The 21,045-nt window shown below is 40.0% G+C and overlaps 1 protein-coding gene across 2 annotated transcripts; it reads left to right on the top strand.

Annotated features, from left to right (window-relative positions):
* Window positions 1–789: 789 nt before the first annotated feature.
* On the top strand, window positions 790–21,027 carry LOC144042653 (ankyrin repeat and fibronectin type-III domain-containing protein 1). Of its 2 annotated transcripts, none has more exons than XM_077555522.1 (19): window positions 790–923; window positions 2,682–3,027; window positions 3,496–3,793; window positions 4,719–4,919; window positions 6,069–6,182; window positions 8,599–8,696; window positions 9,050–9,140; window positions 9,808–9,915; window positions 10,062–10,161; window positions 11,486–11,615; window positions 12,949–13,068; window positions 13,283–13,389; window positions 15,231–15,345; window positions 16,002–16,168; window positions 16,552–16,729; window positions 16,927–17,089; window positions 17,526–17,692; window positions 17,847–18,051; window positions 18,133–21,027. In XM_077555522.1, exons 2-19 carry the CDS (start codon window positions 2,866–2,868, stop codon window positions 18,849–18,851), a joined length of 3,243 nt encoding a protein of 1,080 aa, XP_077411648.1. In that variant the 5' UTR covers window positions 790–923; window positions 2,682–2,865; the 3' UTR covers window positions 18,852–21,027. The 2 variants fall into 2 exon arrangements, with proteins under 2 accessions (XP_077411648.1, XP_077411649.1); XM_077555523.1 differs by having other exon boundaries at window positions 810–923; window positions 2,733–3,027.
* Window positions 21,028–21,045: the final 18 nt, after the last annotated feature.

The raw sequence follows: 21,045 nt of genomic DNA, 5'->3' as shown, positions 1-21,045 counted from the left end.
ACACATTTTATACAACCGTGCTCTCTCTTGTCTCTTAAATTTTCTCCTAAAAATAAACAATCACTTATGTATATCCGTGTGGAGATGTAAACAAGTTGTTAGCGTAAAAATCTGTGTGATCGCACAATATTCAACCTCTCTGAATGCATTTTTATTGTGCAGGAAGTGGACGCAAGTTTGTAACAGCTTGATAAAAAGGTCACGGTGACAATATTTGGAATACTATATTTGTGCTTCAACAGAGTCAATATATCAGCCTGTGGCCACAGTGATAGAAATATGTTTTACGGTCAACGAAGCAAGAAGATGCATAGATTCAACTGGCAGCCAAACACACAAACAAATGTGCAAACGGATGGCTTTACTTTTCTGTCACTATGTTTGCTTGATGTGAGCCACTTCCTGTTGTACAGCATTACGGCGGCTTTCATCTCTTTGCAGTCACCTCCAGTACATTTTATCACATCATCACTCTGCACATTGTTTGATGCAGCGTTTACATGGACGTTTATGTAATCATTTGATCATTTTAGTGTGAGAAATGTGTTTTTATCAATATGTAAAAATGTCAGTTTGGAAACATACGGTACAAATATAAATACATTATTCCAATTAAAATGCAATAACTGTATTGCTTGTAATAAACACATTTAATAATGAACAATAACGCCACAATACAGTACTCAAGTTTGACACAGAGCTTCTTGCAGCTGACATAACGCCAGCAGGAGGAGGGTGGGCTGGCCCATTCAATAGAAGGGTCATAGGGATGTGCTCAAACCACCGAGATGCATTCAGGTGCATGCACCCACAGAGAGGAAAAGTTCTGAGTTCACGTCTATGGATTATATCTGATCAAAAGATGGTTATTCCTATTAAAGGATCATGTTGAAGCAACAATTTGGAATCTAAATGATGTGAAGGTAAGCATGACAACTAAATCTTATACGTTTTAGATTATGACCTCTTTTTTCCCTTTTTTTGTTTTTAAATAGCTAACTGTCTTGTTTAGATTAAACTGGATGTGATGTTCCCCTAATAAACATTTCTGTCTTGCATTCTATTTGCAAACACCATTCCAACTACAAACAAATATCACAGTAATACTGTGATACAGGTAGTTAAAGGAAACAGTTATAAATGTTGAAACCACATGAATGTAATTTCCACAGCTTTCACTTGTATGCCAACAGTCATGGCTGTGGTGCCTTGCTGCTCAGTACGCATACGGGCCAGTAAAGGAACACAATGCAAAACAAACTGCTTATGTTCTAATGACATTTAAAATGAAACATCAGCAGGAAATCTCTACTTTTTAGAATGGCGGAACACCACTGGTTTGTCTTAAGGATACAGGCGAAAGCAACAATATTGGATAAGACATTGTATTATGATATAAAGTTCTAATACTATAATGGCATGTTATTGCTGGCTCCATCTTAAGAGCTGCAAGTCTTCAATTGTTTTTACATTTAGGTGAATGTTCTACATCATTAATGTGAAAAATGTTCATTCATTCATTCAAGTTTACATTAGTACTGTTAGCACATGTAAGTTACATAAAGTAATACATCTATTTTTGGGGGATTTTAAAGATGAAACCCTAATTCAAACATTTCTGAACTTAACCTCCATAATGCGTTTTTGAAAACCTATGCAACATGTAAGCCCCACTTAGATGGAAAAAACAGACAGCTTGTTACCACAAGCTGAGATGCAACAGAATTTCATATGCAAAACCACAAAGGCCTTAGGATGTGTATTTGTCATGAGTCATTGCTGCTCCTTTCTAAGTAGGCATTAATGCACTATTCATTGCTTTACTCTGAAGTGCAATTTGTGTACAGTTGTTTTCTATTCCCAGATCCTTTGCCTTCACTTATCTGTGATGCCTCAAAGCTAATCTCCCTCTCCCACTTGCATCGTCAGCACTTTAAAGCTGATGGTAATGCATAATAAACAAACTGAGATAATTATACCAATAACAGTGATTGTTATTGTCCCTGTTTGCTGTCACATGCCCACATACTGGCAGATGCAGGTCTCTTTAAGCAGGTACTGTCTGTTGTGTATCTCTGACGGATTTGGCATCATGAGGGCAAAAACTTTCATACTCTGTCCTCAGATTGCACTAACAGATGTATTAGTTAACACTTGAACAGGGGAGTCCAAAGTAAAACAAATTTGGGGCCCTGGAGGTACAAGGAATGAAGATCAGTCACTGCTAGATAGAGTGTGTGTGGCTCAATGAAAGGGAGCCAGTGGGATGCTAAGGTTAAAAGGTAAAGTACAGTAGAGATGGACAAAGTGAAGGAGTTCAAGGACATGGGATCAACTGTTCAAATTAATGAGTGTGGAGAAAGAGGTGAAGAAGAGAGTACAGACAGGTTGAAGGGGGTGAAATGAAAATTGATCTGTGCCAGAAGATCCCCAGCTAAAGTGAAAGGAAAAGTGTATTGATATGACGGCAGTGAAGCCGGCTTTGAAAATGATAATATTCTTTTTGAGAGTAACCAGGATGGACAATGTCAAGAATAAGCTCATTAGATGGACCACACAGACACACATGGATTTTACGATAAACAAATCTGTCCAAGGCTGCCTGTATATTCTCATTTGTATTCTCCTCTTTTTATTTCTTTTGACTCATCTTTCCTTGCATTTTTCTTATTCTGCCCAAGATTCTTTTTCTCACTTCTACTCACTTCTTCATCCCATCTCCCCCCTTCCAGCCCTCTAAGGTTGGGGGGTCCTAATAATTCCTAACTATGAACTAAAAATATATTTGTCACCCTGCCATTTTCACTCTTGCCACCTTCTGTCTTCTTGTCCCCCTTTGCGTCTTCTCCTCTCTCCTGCTTTGTCATGTCTGTATCCATGAGGAACCCACCCCATCGCCGGCGCTCCTTGGGTCCCGTTTCACCCAAGCGGATCTATAGAAACCTGTCATTCAGGCTAAGGGGAGGAGAGTCCTCCGTCTGCAGTGGAACAGACACACCCAAGCGCCTTCGAAAATCTGCAGATGCTGTAAGATATTTATTTTTGTTTGTGGGGGGGATCACTAAGTGTTGTTACAGTAGAGCAGACTTAGAAAAAAAAGGGATCTCTTTACTGTAGCAGCTACATGTCGAGAAGTAAATACAGGAGACCGTTCATTGTTGATCTGTAGCAGCACTTTGTCATTACATCCTGCCTCTTTGTCATTATATATTTTTGCCAGGCTAGATATTCAAATTTAGGCTACTGTATAATTTGTTCATTTGTTTCGGACTCTGACTTAACCATATTAAAAAGACTTAGGTCCAGAATTGGACAACATTTCAATCTAATCCAGTCCACACTTCAACACCATGTTGATTGATTGACTCATAGTGGTGTGGTGGTAAATAGAGGCAAAATCATTGAAACTGTCACTGTTCAAATACTCTCTGATTTTTGCCTTTACCCAACCACCTACTTACCTTTGGCCGTACCATCATCTTGTTGCCCCATTAGTACAAGACCTTGTGGGATGCGGTGGAGAATGAAGACACATTGGCCGTACAAAGTCTGCTGTCCCGGATCCACAATAACTATGGAGGAGGAGGAGGAGGAGGAGGAGGAGGAGGAGGAGGAGGAGGAAGCCTATGGGAACGAGGAGAAAAGAAAGACAGAGACTGGGCGAAAGAGCGGGAGAGGGGGGTGAACAGAGTGAGCGAACAGGGCCTTGTCCCCCTGGATGTGGCTGCCCTTACCCACAATTCACCTCTGCTCCATGTGCTGGTAAAGGCTGGAGCTAGACATAACCCAATTTGTAAGTACACAGTTTAAAACTGTCATGGCGTGTTTAGAAAAAGTAATACAATTTCTAACAGGAAATAAACCCAACAACATATTGACCACTTGCATAATTAAATCCAAAGCAAACACAACAAAAGGATTACATTATAGATATAAAACTACACGTAATATTGTTGTTTGAGAGATGTTTGTAATATTTGGTCACCCATTCCACCTACGGTACATAACAAGGGAAACATAATAGACATGGCTCTTGACTAAGACCAATTTGGGCGCCTATAGGCACCCTAAATTCTCCAACGGTACGCCTAAACAGATAAGAGGTTTTTGAGGGGTGGGGGAAGAAGTCTACATGACTCTGAAAGCCTCCATTTGGTTCAACTACAGCACGTATTAGGCGCACCTCGGTCTGAACCAATCAGAGAAAGTGAAGGGTGCAACCACTCCCTAATTGGGTGTGGTCCAGACATTCACATGTGTATGTTTGGAGATGTGTATGCTTCAGTCAGATATGACTGAGACCAACACTTCCATCAAGGAGCAAAGAAACTGACAGAGGAGCGAGGCAGGAGAAGCTACTAGTGTTTGGGGGGAAATAAAGCAATTGTGCGTCGTAGATGAACCTATTGCCAAAATTGTCCACTTTATGTTTCAAGTGGGATCAAATTAAGCTCAAATATCAATAGCATTACTCTTCACAACTTTGCAGATTCAAAGACTATCATGACTGGTCCATCCAAAGACACCCCCCCCCCCCCACACACACACACACACACCACCCCAAACCCCTCCCCATACGGGAAAAATCACATATTTCCCCCAGATTTCTTGTCTTATTGTATTGACAGTGCTATTGCAATGTTAAAATCCAATGCTTTAATATAAATCATACTAAAGAACACACCTTGGTCTTTCTCTTTGTATGGCATGACTGCTAGTGTGCAAACCAGAAGAGTGGGCAGTAAAGCTTGATGATCTTGTGACATTGGCAAAAGAAAGGGTGGATGAGAGGAAGCAGGAGTTCTTGAAGAAGGCCGGGGCAGGGTCTCAAGCGCAGGCTGATGTCCATAGACAAATCAGACTCTGGAGCCTCAGATTGCAACTTTACTGCCGGATGAAGGAGAATTTCCACCACACAGGTCAGTGGTCTTTGCATTGCATGCATTTTTATTATTTTTAAATTCTCTCAAAATGACGTAAGTCCTTGTTTTGATCCTTCAGGTTGTTACAATGCTCCCTCTGTATGAGCACCTGCCTTGACTCTTGTTGCTTTCCTCTTACAAGCAATTACCTGACAGTTTAATGGGCAAGTTGTTACAGAATAAACATGTCAGGCTCAACTTGATGCAGTAAAATGAAGCTTTCTCTCCTAATAGGAAACAACATAACGAGATTCTAAAACTTCAGTTGTGTTTTTTTTCTTCCAATTTACTTTTTTTCTGAAATCAAATCTTTCTACTCTCTCAAATAATATTCAGAATAGTGAAAAACTGCTCAGACGGAAGAATATGTCTGGAAGCTATTGCCTAGGTTACCATAATAACATGGTGATAACAGTTTTTTTTTAACTGTAGGGCATAATAATCCCCAATAGGACAGCTCCTGCAGTGCCAATTAAGACTATGTGGTGTTGTTTTCAAGTTTGAGCCATGCAATTTGTTTTGTTAAGTAGACTTTTGCACAGTTGGGTCAGTTTAACAAGAACCGACTGTAGGGCCGTATTTTCACAGACAGACACACATGCGCTTGTCGTAACAACAGACAAATCTTAACTTTCATGCTGGAATAAGTATATAGTTGACCATGTTTGGGAATTTGGCAGATGGTGACGCAAGGGATTGTTTTTTTTTATTAGATGCTCCCGGTGCACCTGGCAATTTTTGATGACAGAAAGTAGACTAGGCTTTAGACCAGATGAAACCAGATCTAAGTTGTGGCGCAGGTGGTGTAATGTGATTTTGGTGGATTTGATACAGGCGCAGGCAGGCAGATTCTGCGATGTGTTTGATGGATGCCATCATATTTCATTCATAAATATGACATCAGCGTGTATTGAACCCTCAATATCATTGTAAATCCATTCATTGAATGCATACTAATTGTTATCATCTTTAATATATTTTTAGAAGCACCCCTCTGACTGCGACACAACGTGTGTGTGTGTGTGTGTGTGTGTGTGTGTGTGTGTGTGTGTGTGCGTGTGTGTGTGTGTGTGTGTGTGTGCGTGTGTGTTCAATATTGCTTGTTTTAAACATTTGTCTTGAGTATGTTTGAAATATTTTATCCAGACCTCCCAAGTCCTCCCAGTCAAGTGTCCATTGTGGTGACTAGCACATCTTCTCTGTTTGTGGCAATCAAAGAGCTGGAAGGGGACTGCATGGGGCTCATCACCTGCTACAAGGGTAGGTATTCAAAGAAATCATTTTACAGGGAAGTGTGATTGATACATTTTTTGCAACAACTGATTAGACATTCAGCAAAGTTCTCGGGTTGACTGGACAGGAATTAACCTTAGTTTGGGGTTTGGCAACAGGAATGAATTTAAATGTCTTAAGAATAATCAACTTTTGGCAGAATCTTTATTGAAACAGCAATATAATGTAAATTCAGATGACCTGTACTGTGAGGAAGATTTTAAATGTTGATAATTAGTTAATGAAATGGGCCAGTTGATAATACACTTCAAGTTACATCAACTTACACTATAGAACCTTAAGGCAAGGCAAGGCAGCTTTATTTACAGTATATATCTTATTTCATACCCAATGTACCTCACATAATAAAGTAAAACATTTAAAACCAATTACAAACAAAACTGGGACATTTAATAGAATAGAAATTAAAGATATAAACAGTATCTTACTACAATTCCAAAAACAACATACAGTAACACCATTCAAGCAAAGTGTGGGTGGAGTTTTCTTTGTTTTGGTATTTTGCTTGAAGGGCACAAGTGGAAAGGGAAGTTTGCATTATTGTGTGCTGTTGTGGGAGGGAACATAGCTGATTGGTTTGCCATCCAATGGAACGGTATCCCCTCATTCCCTTTAAATTCAGCACATGAGAGACATGCAGTCTATTTGCTGGAGTCCATGCAGGAGATTGGCGCACGCAAACTACATTTAAAAGGAACTGCAATTTCTCCGCTTGTGGATGATGTTAAGTTGGTCGCTATCTAGTGGACATTTAGAGAACACCTACTAACCCTGAGCGTGCGTCCAGGTGTGACAGCCCTCAAGAAAATGCTTCCTTAACTCCATTGGGCTCTGACAAATACTTAGGTGAATGATGAAGGCTCAAACTGTTTGGTTGAAGTTTGATTTGGGGGGGGAATGATGAAGACTCCATATGTTTGGATGAAGTTTGAAGCTCATTCGGTGTTTTTCCTTCAGAGTATCTGTCATGTCTGGGAAGATCTGACTTTGGTTGAGGATCCCGATTGGTCCTGAGTGGATTCCTGCCCTTCCGCAGGCTGACCAATCCGGGCCCTCAGCCACTTGTGCCTGACCCCAGCTGTGATTAGTTACCCTAATTTGTGTGGGTGTATTTAATTCCCGGGTGGTGATCAGTTCCGTGTGGGATCATTGCCGCTTGTCACGGTCACCCCCGGAGTTCTGTCTGTCATTTTGATTTTGTACTTTTTCAGTTCCTTTGTTATTTTATGCTAACCAGTTCCTTGGTTAGTGTGTTTTGTAAAATAAAGCATAACAGTCTAAGCTGCACTCCTGCCGTGGTTCTCCTCCCTACCTGCATTTTGGGTCCTCCACTCCACACGCCGACAGACACCATGCCGCTCCGTGACCACACCGTGACAGTATTATAGTGCTGTGTTATCTGTTGTTGTGCATAATCTTGTCTGTTGTTTTGGTGAAGTGCCACCGAGTGACGAACACTGTAAAAATGTTAGAAGTCTGTAATTTAACCCATTGTTTTTTCACATACCCCACCTTGCTTGAAGAGGGGTCGGATAGAAAAAAACATCTCTTAGCCATTTCATTAGCAACATTAATCTGCTGAAAAAGTTCATCTCTTCGTCATAGGATGAGAGGGGTGCACTCAAAAATACTGTGTTGGGCTTTGCTCCCAGCAAATTGCAGGGAGAGCTAATAGACGATTTACACTGCAGGCTACATCAATTCTTATGGAGCTAACTAGTTGTTTGTTAGCTTTTTCCTATTCACTGTTTTGAAACACTGATAAAGTGGTTGCATTCTCCGATTGTCCATTTACCTCCATATACACTTGAAGAAGTGGAAAAATGCATCATCTTGCACAAGACCCTGGGCATCAAAAATTGACATGGTGTCAGCACTAACAGTAGAGTCTGAAATCTGATTGGTGGTTGTGGGGGTTAAAAAAAAATCAACATCCACATGCATGTACTGGAAGTTGTGCAGCCAAAACAAACACTACTGAAGCAGGACAATAGACTGTTAGAAATAAATTAATACAATTTCATGAAGCAAAAATAACATGGTAGGTTCATTAAGCATCTAAATTGTGAATGTTCAATTAGCAAACACTATCACACCAATGATAATGTTTAAGATTGAATAGTTCCAAAGTTCACCCACTATTCTTAATATGGAAAGTTTCCAAATACTTTCTGTAAATAGTCCACCCATTTGCAGCCCTATCTAAACAGTTCATTCATACCACAATCATCTAATGTAGATAGACTGTAGCTGTAACTTTTTTTTTGTCGTTCTAACTGCACAAATGGCAAGTACAGTATCCTTACCCAAGTCACTGAAACTTCAAGTTCAATCGACAGGGGAAAGAGAATAATTTATCAATGAGATTGTTTTGGTTTCACAGTGGAATGGAGCACTTCGGCAAGCTTCAAGCGCATCCTTGGCTCAGCCCAAGTTACAGAGACCAAGAATCCCTCCTGCAGTATCCAGGGACTCCTCGCTGTAAGACATCAAGTTACCTCTCTCTCTCTCTCTCTCTCTCTCTCTCTCTCTCTCTCTCTCTCTCTCTCTCTCTCTCTCTCTCTCTCCGCCCGTACACATGCAAATGATGGCTTTAATTTGGCTACATGTACACAATACAATGCACACGCTCAAGCTCAATGAGCCAAAAACAAATTGTATTTATCATTATCATCTACTGTTTTCAACAATTTTACATGTGATGTAAAATAACACATCTCACCCAACTGTCATACTAACCAGATGAAGTTGCAATGAAAGGGACTTCTTTATCTTGAAATTGACGCTTCATCCAGTTCATGCAATGTAATAATTTGGAGCCTCTTTAAATGCAGGGAGTGCATTACTTCGTCAGGGCGAGCGCCTATAATGTGAAAGGATGGGGCCCGCCTCAGGTTTCTACTCCAGTCAGTGCTGCTCCCTCCAGTAAGTATGTTTAACCTTGATGAGCATTTTTTAAAGGCTCAATTCTTTTACTGCTCTCGCAAAGGTTGCCATCAGCCTTGATGTGACAGTGGTAGGATCCACTCATTGGGTAGATTACTGAATTATTCAAATTGGGAGGCTTAAAAAGGATGTCACTGTGACTGTGGGTTTTGTGCCATTGCTGCTGTGAGGTTGAATTAACATTCACTGCTGGAAATAACTTCAGTCTCTTATGGAGAAATGATGCCACACAATGATTATGACACTAGTGTGGCAATAATACTTTGATTAAATCCTAATACAAAAAAATTATGATTATTAATAATCGTATTGTGTTTGTGATGTTGATGTAGTAGTTACAGTGGATAGAAAAGGTCTACACACCCCTGTTCAAATACTAGTTTTTTGTGACGTAAAAAATGAGTGTCTCGGGCTTCAGACAAGGTGGATGAAATTAAGATGACTTCAAAACAGCAGTCAGTCAGCACGAAATACTCAGGCGTCTGCTCGAAAGAGAAAAAAAACTCAGGAAAAGCATACTATAAAATAGTTCATCATTATTTGGGGTTAATCAGAAGCACTTTAAATGAAAGCAGGTGCGCGATTACTAGTTTATTGAATGAGTTTTCCCGTATTGCATAACTCTTTTTTTTTTCCCCCTTTGCAGGTTGGAGAGAGTGCAATAGTGTGAAATCCCAATACAGAAACCATGAGAGTCTAGTGAAGAAGCTTCTGGAAGATGCCGGAGATCCTCATAACAGAGGATACTACAAAGGTAACACATATTTGCTGGTACAAATGGAATATGCCTTTTTGCTCCAGAGAGCTTCCAGTCATTGTCAAAGACTACATGTGGGCGCACAGTAAATAAAATGAAAAATTCTGACTCATTCAATTCATCACCTCTCTGCCATTTCACAGAGAACACAAAAGCCCAGAGCCCCAGAAAGCATTTGTCGATGTCTCGGGGCATCAAACAATTGTTCCAGTCTGCTACCAAGTTTGTTCGACTCTTACAGAGGTAACCCTTAATCTCACTTAACCTGTCTCAGTGTGCCTTGTTGACAGTTCGAGATTTAATGTGTTGTGAATAATGCAATAAACTACATCTCATCTACTGGATACTGAACAAGCAGAAGCCTGAAGATGAAGGAGGATTATTTATTTTGAGCACTACAGTATTATGCTGGCTGACATCAATGGAATGTTCAAGTGACTGCTAAAAGCATCCTGATGACACAAGAGTCCTAATTAGCATGGCATGACCCCCCCCTTTTTTTTTTTTTTTACTTGTTAGCATTCTACCTGTGCGACAATATAGTCAAGGCATTGATTATCAGTATTGACAAGTAATAATGGCGTCCCCTGATAAAATCTTTGTTGCATGCATGACAAAATATTAGCATGTAACATAAACACAATTAGAAAAGTAGAGGAGAACAAAGTACAGGTACTCGCTCTCAAAAAATAAATAGTACCCTTTCATGAATTTGCTCTAAGTACAGATACATGAAAAATGTTACTTCTACTTTCCTCTACTGGCGGTAGCAAAGCAGGCCTACAAGTAGTTAAACTAAATGCAAGAGTATACAAATAAGTCTTTAGTCGATTTTTTGGTAGCGGCTCTAATTTTCATCGTGGACCAGCGTGTTTTGAACAAACATTTCAGTACGGAACATATGGTACCACTAAGTCAACAAGAAAGAAAAGGGCTGAGCCGTGTAATATTTTATGAGTAACAAAACCTTGATGTCACATCTCAGGTGGACCGGGAGCCAATGCATGTTGGACAGTATTGAGGTATTATGATCAAACTTTAGTGTCCACGTCAAGAGTCTTGCTGCAGCATTTTGTATTAACTGCAGGCTTTTAATACTAGACAAGGAGAGACCAGAGAGCAACATGTTACAATAATTTGGGTGAGACATAACAAACATAAATTATGATGTCTGCCTCACTAATAGATAGTGTAGGTTATATCTTATGGATATTGCGGAAATGAAAAATCACAGTTCTGGTCATATAATTTATGTTCATTTGATTGGAGAGGGTTTAGTCAAATACTGGTATAAGACCAAGATTTTTTTGCTGAGTCACTTTTGGTAATAGCACATTTATCAAGACTCAGAATGATGTCCTTAAACAGGTGCCGGTTGTCATGACAACAGACTCACTGAACCAACAAGTGCGGACCTCATGAGGATCAATGCTTGATCCGTTGCCTATGGATCAGGAATGTAGCCTGCAAAATGTCACATGAAAACATCTCTTTCTCTTTCTCTCAATATCTCTCTCTATCTATCTATCTATCTATCTATCTATCTATATATCTCTCCCTCTCTCAGGGGTGTGTACTTGGCAACTGTGTTCTACCACAAGGAAAACATCCTGGTGACAGCTGAAGATCAATTCCCACTGGTGGAGATCCAGTGCTGCTCAACCACTCTCACTCACAACTTTGTTTGGTTTGCGAAGGTGAGCTCCACAGGGACACGTCCATGAACATATACTATACACACTATAATGACAGGAAGTATTTGAAAACTTTCCATGTTAAGAATAGTGGGTGAATTTTGAAACTATTCAATCTTAAACATTTTTCATTGGTGTGATAGTGTTTGCTAATTGAACATCCATTCATTCAGCCGATTGCAGAGCCCAAATAGACAAACAACCCGGACAATTTAGAGGCTTAATGAAACTACCATGTTATTTTTGCTTGTTTTGGCTGAACTACTTCCAGTACATGCATGTGGATGTTGATTTTTTTTTAACCCCCGCAATTACCAATCAGATTTCAGACTCTACTGTATACGCTGACACCATGTCAATTTGTGATACCCAGGGTCTTGTGCAAGATGATGCCTCTTTCCACTCCTTCAAGTGTATGTGGAGGTGCATGGAATCTTCCTAACTCCAACAGACCAAAAATGAACGAACGTCAAAATTGACTCTAATAAAGTCCAATTTACACTACAGAATTTACTGTGAAGGGCAGACCTCTGGTGAAAACACATTGGCAGCTACTGCCTGAAAGCAAATACAGCATCTTCATAATGGCATGCAATTTCTGACAACATCAGTGTCTTGTACACATCCATAAACAGTACAGTATACTCTGGTAGGCGTCTGTTGAACCCAGTGAAAGGTCGTGAGGAGGTGTCTGTGCGATGTTTCTGTTCAACATAACATATCACTGTCCTGTGAAGTCACATTGCAACGTGTGCTTATGACCAAATGGACCAACACTAAAAAAAAAAAATAGTGAACCAAGCTTTCATTATTTTAATCCGTAGCAGGGAACTTTGGTTACGAAGATCAAAAACTCCCATATTCATATTTTTATTTTCATTTTCACCACCCACTCACAAAGTTCCATGGGAATTGGCTGTGTGTGTGTTTCGTGTAAACATTCGAATAAACACAACATACCGATTAACAAGGGTCTCGCCGAGGTTCACGTAATAATGCTCAGTTCTCATTGCACTTTCAGATAGGAATTAATTTAACAATATGTTTATTTTTGGGTTGGAAGTGCAGTGGTGCAAACTTAAACTACTGGTTTAAAATGAGAGCTGTGTAGATAAATTGGCATGCAAAACAAACCATTATGCTTGTAAATGCTCAGTTTTTGAGACTCTTACATTAAATCTCATTTAAATTGTGCATCAGTGTACAGTACAGTATATCCCTATTGGAATGCAGTCATCACACAGCTTTTCCTTCTCATCAATTATTCAGTACGTACATGTAGGGTCCATGCAAGAACTGCAATTTAGAATGGAATGCCCATCTATTTTTTTTACAGTTGTCATGTGCATGGCAGCAAGTACCCTGGCTCCAGCAAGCACTCTCCTCTGCTCATTCATCTTCCTCATCCCTCCTACAGAACAGGCACAATATTTTAAAAGCGGTCTCCCAGCTGCAGGTAGGAAGTTTAATTGCTAATGCTGCATACTAAGAAGAATTCAAATAAGTTCATTGCTATTTTAATTGCTTATAAGCATTTCTACTGATTAGTGATTACCTCTTCACTTCACCACCCTAGGCTGTTCTAAGCCCCCTTTTGTTGAATTAATCCCCAATGTTAACATTCAGTATATTCATCCTCATTTTACCTCTTCTCCCTGCTTTGCTTCCAGTCTTCACTGGGGACAATGGACCTTGGCCAAGTGTACTACGAACCACTCAAAGACCGACAGGGCAACATTTTACTTGTGACATTAAAGGAGTTCCCAAATGCTGCCAGGTGAGCGCTGATTCCAACCAGACAACTAGAAAAGTTTGTCAGCAAAATAGTTTTGAACTTTTGTTTGAAACATTGCATATTGCTTGGAGTTGTTTGCCAGGGCTGACATCTACTAGACTACACTATCGATCTGCTTTCCACAAAAGGAGAGAGAGAAAACAAGTTTAAGTCCAAATTGAACTGAAAACATTTCCTTGGAGATTGCATATAAATGTGGAGATGCAATTTCTGGTTTAACTACACATCAAGTACGGGTTCTCTATGATTGCAAATCATTATGATATATATATATATATATATATATATATATATATATATATATATATTTTTTTTTAAGAATAAATTAAACTGAGTATTTTTTTCCCAATAAATTGATTATGATTCAAATACTGTTTTGGTATGTAACAAGTGAGAAAATAGCAAATCATGTTTATAATTGTTTTCCAAAGTAAAAGCAGATTTTTGCAAATGTCTTATTTCGATCAAACGCGAAAGATAATCAGTTTGCTTTCATGAATGACTTCAGAGAATATTCAGTTTTGTGAGGGTGACATCAGGGGAGTTTGACAATTTTAAGTTAAACACCAGCTACCCTAACACTAAACCTAACCCTAAACAATTATTCGATATATAGTATGCATGAAATAGTGGTCCTAATTTAATGACCAATTAATTATCAATTCATCAATTGATTTGGACTACATGAAACTCCTAAAATTCACATAAAGATATCATTGTTGTTATATACATGCATACACAAAATTAGATTTATGCATTTATCTCATTGCTTTGTTAAACCCAAGAGCATGCTCGCCTTCCGCTCACAGGTCTAGTGGATGACTGTAGTACTTAAAAGTTAAAGTAACACTGTGCAAAAGTTAACCACTAGACGTCGCAAAATAATAGAATACAGCCCAAGTGCGTGCATTTCAAAGCACGTGTAATGCGGTGGACTCAGAGAGACCACATTTCACAAGCGCACCAATTAATATTTTGCGTGAGCGAGCAAGCATCTCGGCGAGCGACGGTGACTTGGCATTCGGCGAGGACCTTGACGAGCAACGCCGAAAGACTGAGCGAGCCAGAGTTAGTCGAAGCAGCTAACCAGAGTGGCTAGTGGGAGTTAGCCGGAGCCATAGGTCGGAGTGGCTAACGAGACTTAGTGGGAGAGGCTAATAAAAAAATAAAAAATAAAAATAAAAAAGCTAGTAAAAGCTTGCGAGAGTAAAACAGAAGGTGTCAAACACCCAAATCACGGGACTCAGCAACGACCCCTTGCAGGCCTCAACAGTAGAAAGTAAGCGGCGGTCGACCCATTGGGTCCGACACTAGCTACAAGCACCGCCAGGACTAACTACGTTTACGAAGTTGTCTTTTGGGCATCTGTTGCAAGAAGATGGCAGCGAAACAAGTTCGCCTCCTGTCATGACCGGGGCCACCAAATTAGCGATTACTAGACCTTCTATTATATTTGAAAATGTAGCTATGTTGACTTTTTTTTTTGCATACTGTATATTTGAAATCAATAGTGAGTTTTACAATAAATGAATTATTATTCACCACTAGATGGCGAGAAATATTACACACTGTCCCGTTATGGTGCTGTGGGACTGTCGGGGAAGCTGAGCTTCATGCGCTTTGGTCATCGGATGAATTTGTAGCCCCTCATCCTCAATGAGTATTCAGGTTGAGAAAAGTTATGAAAAATGGTGGGCTTTCATCATCACACAAATAGACTCATGAGTTCTAATGTTTTATTTTCGTATCCGCGAGTCAATTACCGTGTGTAATACATCCGTGTGTAGTTATACATTAATGCTTTTGGTTTTCTCCATTTCAAGCCCTCCTGAGCCTCCACTGCAGTGGATGCCCTTGGCTCGCCTGGAGAAGAACCGTAGCAGAGCTCCTCTGCTGCCTGAACCCACCGCAATGGATATGCTCTATGAACACTTAAGGGTGAGGCTTGTTTGCTTTTAAAAAGAAGAGAGAGCGAGAGACAGAGATAGGGAGAGAGACAGAAAGACTAATGATGCATAGATATTCAGCCTAAAGCTATCCCAGGCAAAAAAATAAATGCTATATTTGGAAAGTAGGATTTTTTTAAAAACAGTTTTCATGTCGTCCCATCTCGCAGGTGTACAGAAATGTTCTGACATGAGCAATGTTTTTCACAAACTAAGATAAAGATTAAAATAAATGCATGCTTATTATTTATTTATTTATTTGTTTATTTTAAATTATTGTTTCCCACAGGGGAAATTCAACTCACAATCTGCTGTAAATGTTATTTTGCGCAATATTCAGAGGATGAAATCACACATGCTGGCATGCGAGGAGTGATTCAAAGTGAACGTGGTGTGCAAATAATGCTGCATCTCTTGAGCTGGGGGATGATGACAGTGCCTTGCTTAAGGGCACTTAACAATAGCCAGCGAACAGACTAGCATCTCTCCAACAGCTAGTATTTTTGTCCACATTTTGACTTCAAACTGTGTCTGTCGCCATGCCCTTAGCTAAAGCAGACTAATGCTGAGCTGAAACAATAAAACATTACATGCAATCAATAAACATCTCTTGAATTCATCGACAAAGAATCTCCATTTTGCTCCTAGGAGAAGCTGGACTACCATAGGCACAGCAATCAGTGGGCCAAATCGGGTCTATATGTGGGCATCCTGAAACTATGGAGCTCAGTGGACCAGATCAGGGTTTTGGTGCCTCAAAGACTGCCCAATTTACTTTGCCACACACGGGTCAGACACAATGCCCACGTCACCAGGTAACACCCATGAAATTACAATTGGGAAAAGCGCAACTTTAAATTATGATTGTATGCTATGAAGATGCGTAATGGGTCAAGCTCATGTTATTGGAAAGTCGTTGAATGAATGCGTGTAAAAAGATAAAGGTTTCCATTTCTTCCATTAAAAGGAAGCTATTTAGCAGCTAAGCTTGAACACTTTCCTGCTCTTTCCCATTAATTATGAACAAAGATAAGACAAGACTACCAAAGGAAATCAAGTCCTGATAAATCTGCGCTGGAAATTCATTATCACAAACTTTGTTAATGCATTATTTGTTATCAGAGTACCACAGGGTCTCTGTGACTTGCTATTCATGATGCATTTCATATTTTTTTGCCTTTTCAACTGCACTGTATAGAGAGGAGTGGGCATGGCTCCAGAGTAATGTTTATGAAACAACTAGTGATGGTGTTCAGAACCTACTGGGCAGCAAGGATGACAACATGGTGGAAAACAGCAGTCTGGTGGAGTTCATCAGGGCCCTCAGATCAGCAGTCTCACATCTTCTGACAAAGCTCAACATCCCCCTCTACAGGGTAAACACAGATTGACAACTGGAATGTATCCGTCCATGTGAGCCATCCATTTTACCCGTGTCTAGCTAAGTTTACATTCCCACATGCCAAGAGTACACTCTGGACTGGACGACTGTCAAAGAATGGCCACATATAGACAAACCACCCCTTTCTATAGGGAATAAAAGTATGGCTTTTATCATATGTGTCTGTGACAGGCTTATCAGTATGGCATATACACCAGAGAGCTGCTGCAGTTAGGCGACAAAGTGTCCATGCTGCTGCTTCTTCCTCCAAGTGAAGACTTTAGCTCCAGCTACTGGCCTCTGTTGGGAACCAAAGAGCCCGGCCTTACCATGCCCTTGCAGATCTTTGAGCTGGGTGGGTCCAAAAGTCAACTCAACACATCCTTAGCTTCTCTTTTGGTAGTTTTCAAACTAAGATGGAATGCCAAACAAGGTTAATTAACAGCTAAGGAATGTGATTCATCTTGTGACTAATTGCCACAGTTGGAATATACAGTACGTCATGGAGGAAATTCATCATTAATACTAATTAAAATAGATTTTATTTGTAAAGGAGGACTCTGGGGAAAAAATCAATAACCCTCAGATTCATGTAATTAGCACAAAACCTTTTGAAGATAAATCAGGCTAATCTTTGTGGAGGTTTGACCTTCCTTTGACATAAATGTCTCCTTCTTTTAACCCCACTTGGTAATTCCCACTCGTAGAATACATTTAAGAAAAAACTAATTAGTACTCAACCTGCTTTATTTCGCTAATGTGAATTTCCTTTTAACTTTCATTTTAACTAGTTCACCTTTGGACATATGAGCGGGACTTTGTGTCCCAGTACTGCAAGGCCTGGGTGAGGCTGGAGCTGGACTCTCACCTGGCTCAGCAGGCTCTGCGGGAGGCGTTGGACACCAGGGAAGTGCAAGTGGCCCGCGAGCGTCTCAACCACGTCACCGACCTTTCCCATGTAAGATTTATTTTATTTTTTTAAACTCTCAAGTGCTATTTTGTGGAACATAACACTCAGGTGAACAAAATGTTGCATCCCATGGGGTTTCTCTCAATTCTTAATAAAGAATTTTCAATGACAATAATCAGAATTTCTTGCCATTTTCTATCAGCGTCTGGATGTTGTGTGGCGAGATGCCCGCTGGATTATGGACTGTCTGCAATGCGTTCGATCTAAGCAGTGGGTGGGAGCGGTGCCTCTTGGGTTGGTGATGGGCGGAGACCCGCCGCCTTGCCCCGACGCCGAGGAGGAGGATGAAAGATTGACTGCCAGACTGACGTGGCCCCTTCGACTACAGTCAAAAAGGCCCACCACAGGTAAAAATGTGGATGTCCTCAATCATATTCAAATAGCAATTGACAATTAAAGTAATTCCTTTGTATTTGTTTTCCTTTCAGAGACTTTAGTCAGCATTGCTCCACCAAATGTTGTCACGGCCGAAGTCTCCCCTACAGCAGGAAATATGGTTGTCGTTGAGGAGACCCCACTGGTATCAATGGAAGGCGTTGCAAAGGGAGGGTACCCAGTCGACATCAGTGTCCAATCAACTGTGGATATGACCAACATTGGCCAGTCAGAATTGTTATGTGCTACTTTAATTGAATCCGGACTGGAGTCTGCTGCTGTCGGACCGTCGGAAGTCGGGTTTACAGCTTTGGATGCACCCGAATCCCTTAGTGCGACGGAGCACTTCCACTCCAGCATCTCCGAAGTCATCCACCCAATGGAGATGGCTGAGTTGGTGGATATTTTGCCCACGCTGAGTCTTATCGAAGAGGAGACCCCAAGTAGTCCTTCTGCACAGTCAGTGATGGATATGCTTCAAAGCTTTGGACTGGGGATCAGTGAAAAGGGCAGCTGCTTTGAGTCAGGGAATTCACAGTTGATGGATGGGGCTGAGCCAATCCTGCATTCTAATCAAAGCATCAGTGTGACAGACACAAACTCTAACCATGCTGCTTTATTAGAGCAAGACATGCCCAGCTCACATGCCACGCTATGTGATACAGAAAGTCCCCCAGAAGATAACATATCTCAACAGGTTTCCAGAAGGGGACTGACTTTTCCAGTGAGGAACCAGGCGGTATGGGACAGACCATTTAACAGCTCATCTTGATAAAGTGTCTGCAAAGACTCAACTCATTTATACAGCTGCAGGCCAGCTCATTTATCACACTGACTTTTTGGATCAATCACACCAACGTTTGGATCTAATGGCACATATTAACTGAAACAGTGAAACAAATCAAATATTTCTATTCACTATTCTTAATGTATTAGAATACATAGATATGCTGCCTTTATGCACTTCCTGAACTGCCTAACAATCAGTTTGTGCCGTTCGTACCATTTTGCTGATTCAACTCAAATCAAAACACAAAATGATAGAAGGAAACAAATACAGAATGTAATAGTGGTGTTTTTGCCGCTTAAAATGTGGTAATGCAAAATTTTACTGTCAAATGATGACATAAAAAATAATAACTACCTGTATTCTATCTTTAAATGTGTCAAATATTTGCGTGTATTTTCAAACATATTGTGTGGATTTTTTTCAGCATACTGTAACATAAAAATTGGGCTGCAAAGAAAGAAAGCTATTCACATGTTTTGACTGAAGAGAACAGATTTTTTTTAAACAAATGTGAACAAAAATGTATGGATGTAAAATATAACTTTTGGATGGCAAAATGCTAAGAATAATAATTCATTTAAGGAATAATAATAATGCATTGGATTTATATAAAACGCTTCACAATGGAATGGATACATTATTCATGTACTCACAAATTCACACTGTGGTGGCGGCAATCTACTTAAGTAGCCTCAGCTGCAGGCTGACGGAAGCGTGGCTGCCAGTGTGCGCCTACGGCCCCTCCGACCACCACCACCAAACATTCACACCTTCCATACACCAGTGTGAGTAGCACTGGGGGCAACGTGTGTGAAGTGCCTTGCCCTAGGACACAACGACACATGACTTGGGTAGAGTAAGGATCGAACAGCCTTCTGGTTACTGAACAACTGTCCCTACACCCTGAGCCACGGCCGCCACACAATAGCGTGGGGTAGTTCCAGTATAGGCTATTACAGAACATAGAAATTACTACTTTCATTGATTCCAACATATCGACCAATTTTTAATGTGCCTTAGAACTGTTTAGGTTGACAACCATATCCCTATTCATACTCAAAAGGGAAGTATATTGTTTGGGAGCGTAATAAGTGTTTAAGCATAAACTTTTTTTTCCTAATCACATAGAATGTGATACACAGTGTGTTGTCAACTAGGCTTTTTTTTTTTGTGTACGTCACTGCCTGGGCAGCAGAGACTTCTATAAATTGCTCTGCTCTGTTTTTCCTTACAAGTGCTGCTTTGAGAATTTTCAAATAGTTTATAGCTGCAGTGTGTTGAAACTAAATGATTGAATATTTGTGGCAAAAGTTCTTCATCTGTTTGTTTGTTTGCTGACTCCTGTCAAAATGGAAGCTACTCTATATACTACTCTATATGCCTTGAAGTATTGGGACACAACCCTTAATAATGATAATAATTATACTTGGCATAGTAATAATAATTATTAATATTTTTTATTATTATTATACTTAGCATAATAATAATAATATAATAATTATCATTATGAATAGTATTACAATTATTAATATTATTGACATTTCTCTGTTGTTGCATGACAAGGAGCAAGGAGCATGCTTAGAAAAGATGGGTGTGGAAGAAGATCTTAACTCCATCAAGCACATATGACGAAGAAGTATAATAATGTGATATGCGTTCTTCACTTGGCTGTTCTAGACAAAAAACAAACAAACAAAAAAAAAATACAACTGTAATACGATGGATTTTTAAATATACAGCAGGAACCGCGGCATAGTAACTAAGTAAAATTCAGTGATGTTGCCTTTCACATTCGAAAAACATATTTCCTAGGCTAACTGACGACTCTTAGTTTGTCGCTTAGTGTGAATGTGAGTGTGAAACTGTGAATGTGAGTTTGTCTATACATACCCTACGATTGGCTGGCGACCAGTCAAGGGTGTACCCAAGTCTCACCCAAAGTAATCTGAGACAGGTTACACCTTCCCCTGTGGTGCAGAAAAACAATGCATAGATCAAATTAATATCTTGAGTGTTCAACACTCAGTGTTGTCTAGATTGACATTTCGCCATAGTAATAGGTGTACAGCTGGGATTCTCAAAATGTGATATGTGAGCTTGCCAAGAGCTAGTGACACTGAATTTAAAAATACAAATAAAATTTAAACGTGAAATACAATGCACTTACTTGTCTCTT

This window comes from Vanacampus margaritifer, chromosome 2 (assembly GCF_051991255.1).
Source record: "Vanacampus margaritifer isolate UIUO_Vmar chromosome 2, RoL_Vmar_1.0, whole genome shotgun sequence".
NCBI classification, from domain to species: domain Eukaryota; kingdom Metazoa; phylum Chordata; class Actinopteri; order Syngnathiformes; family Syngnathidae; genus Vanacampus; species Vanacampus margaritifer.
Note: the sequence above shows the minus strand (reverse complement) of the source record. Positions and strands in the feature narration are given on the sequence as shown.

Coding starts and splice junctions, on each gene's coding strand:
- LOC144042653 (XM_077555522.1), top strand. CDS start 2,866: ATGTCTGTATCCATGAGGAACCCACCCCATCGCCGGCGCTCCTTGGGT. Junction 13,390..15,230: donor GAGTTCCCAAATGCTGCCAG/GTGAGCGCTGAT, acceptor CTCCATTTCAAG/CCCTCCTGAGCCTCCACTGC. Junction 17,090..17,525: donor CTTGCAGATCTTTGAGCTGG/GTGGGTCCAAAA, acceptor CATTTTAACTAG/TTCACCTTTGGACATATGAG.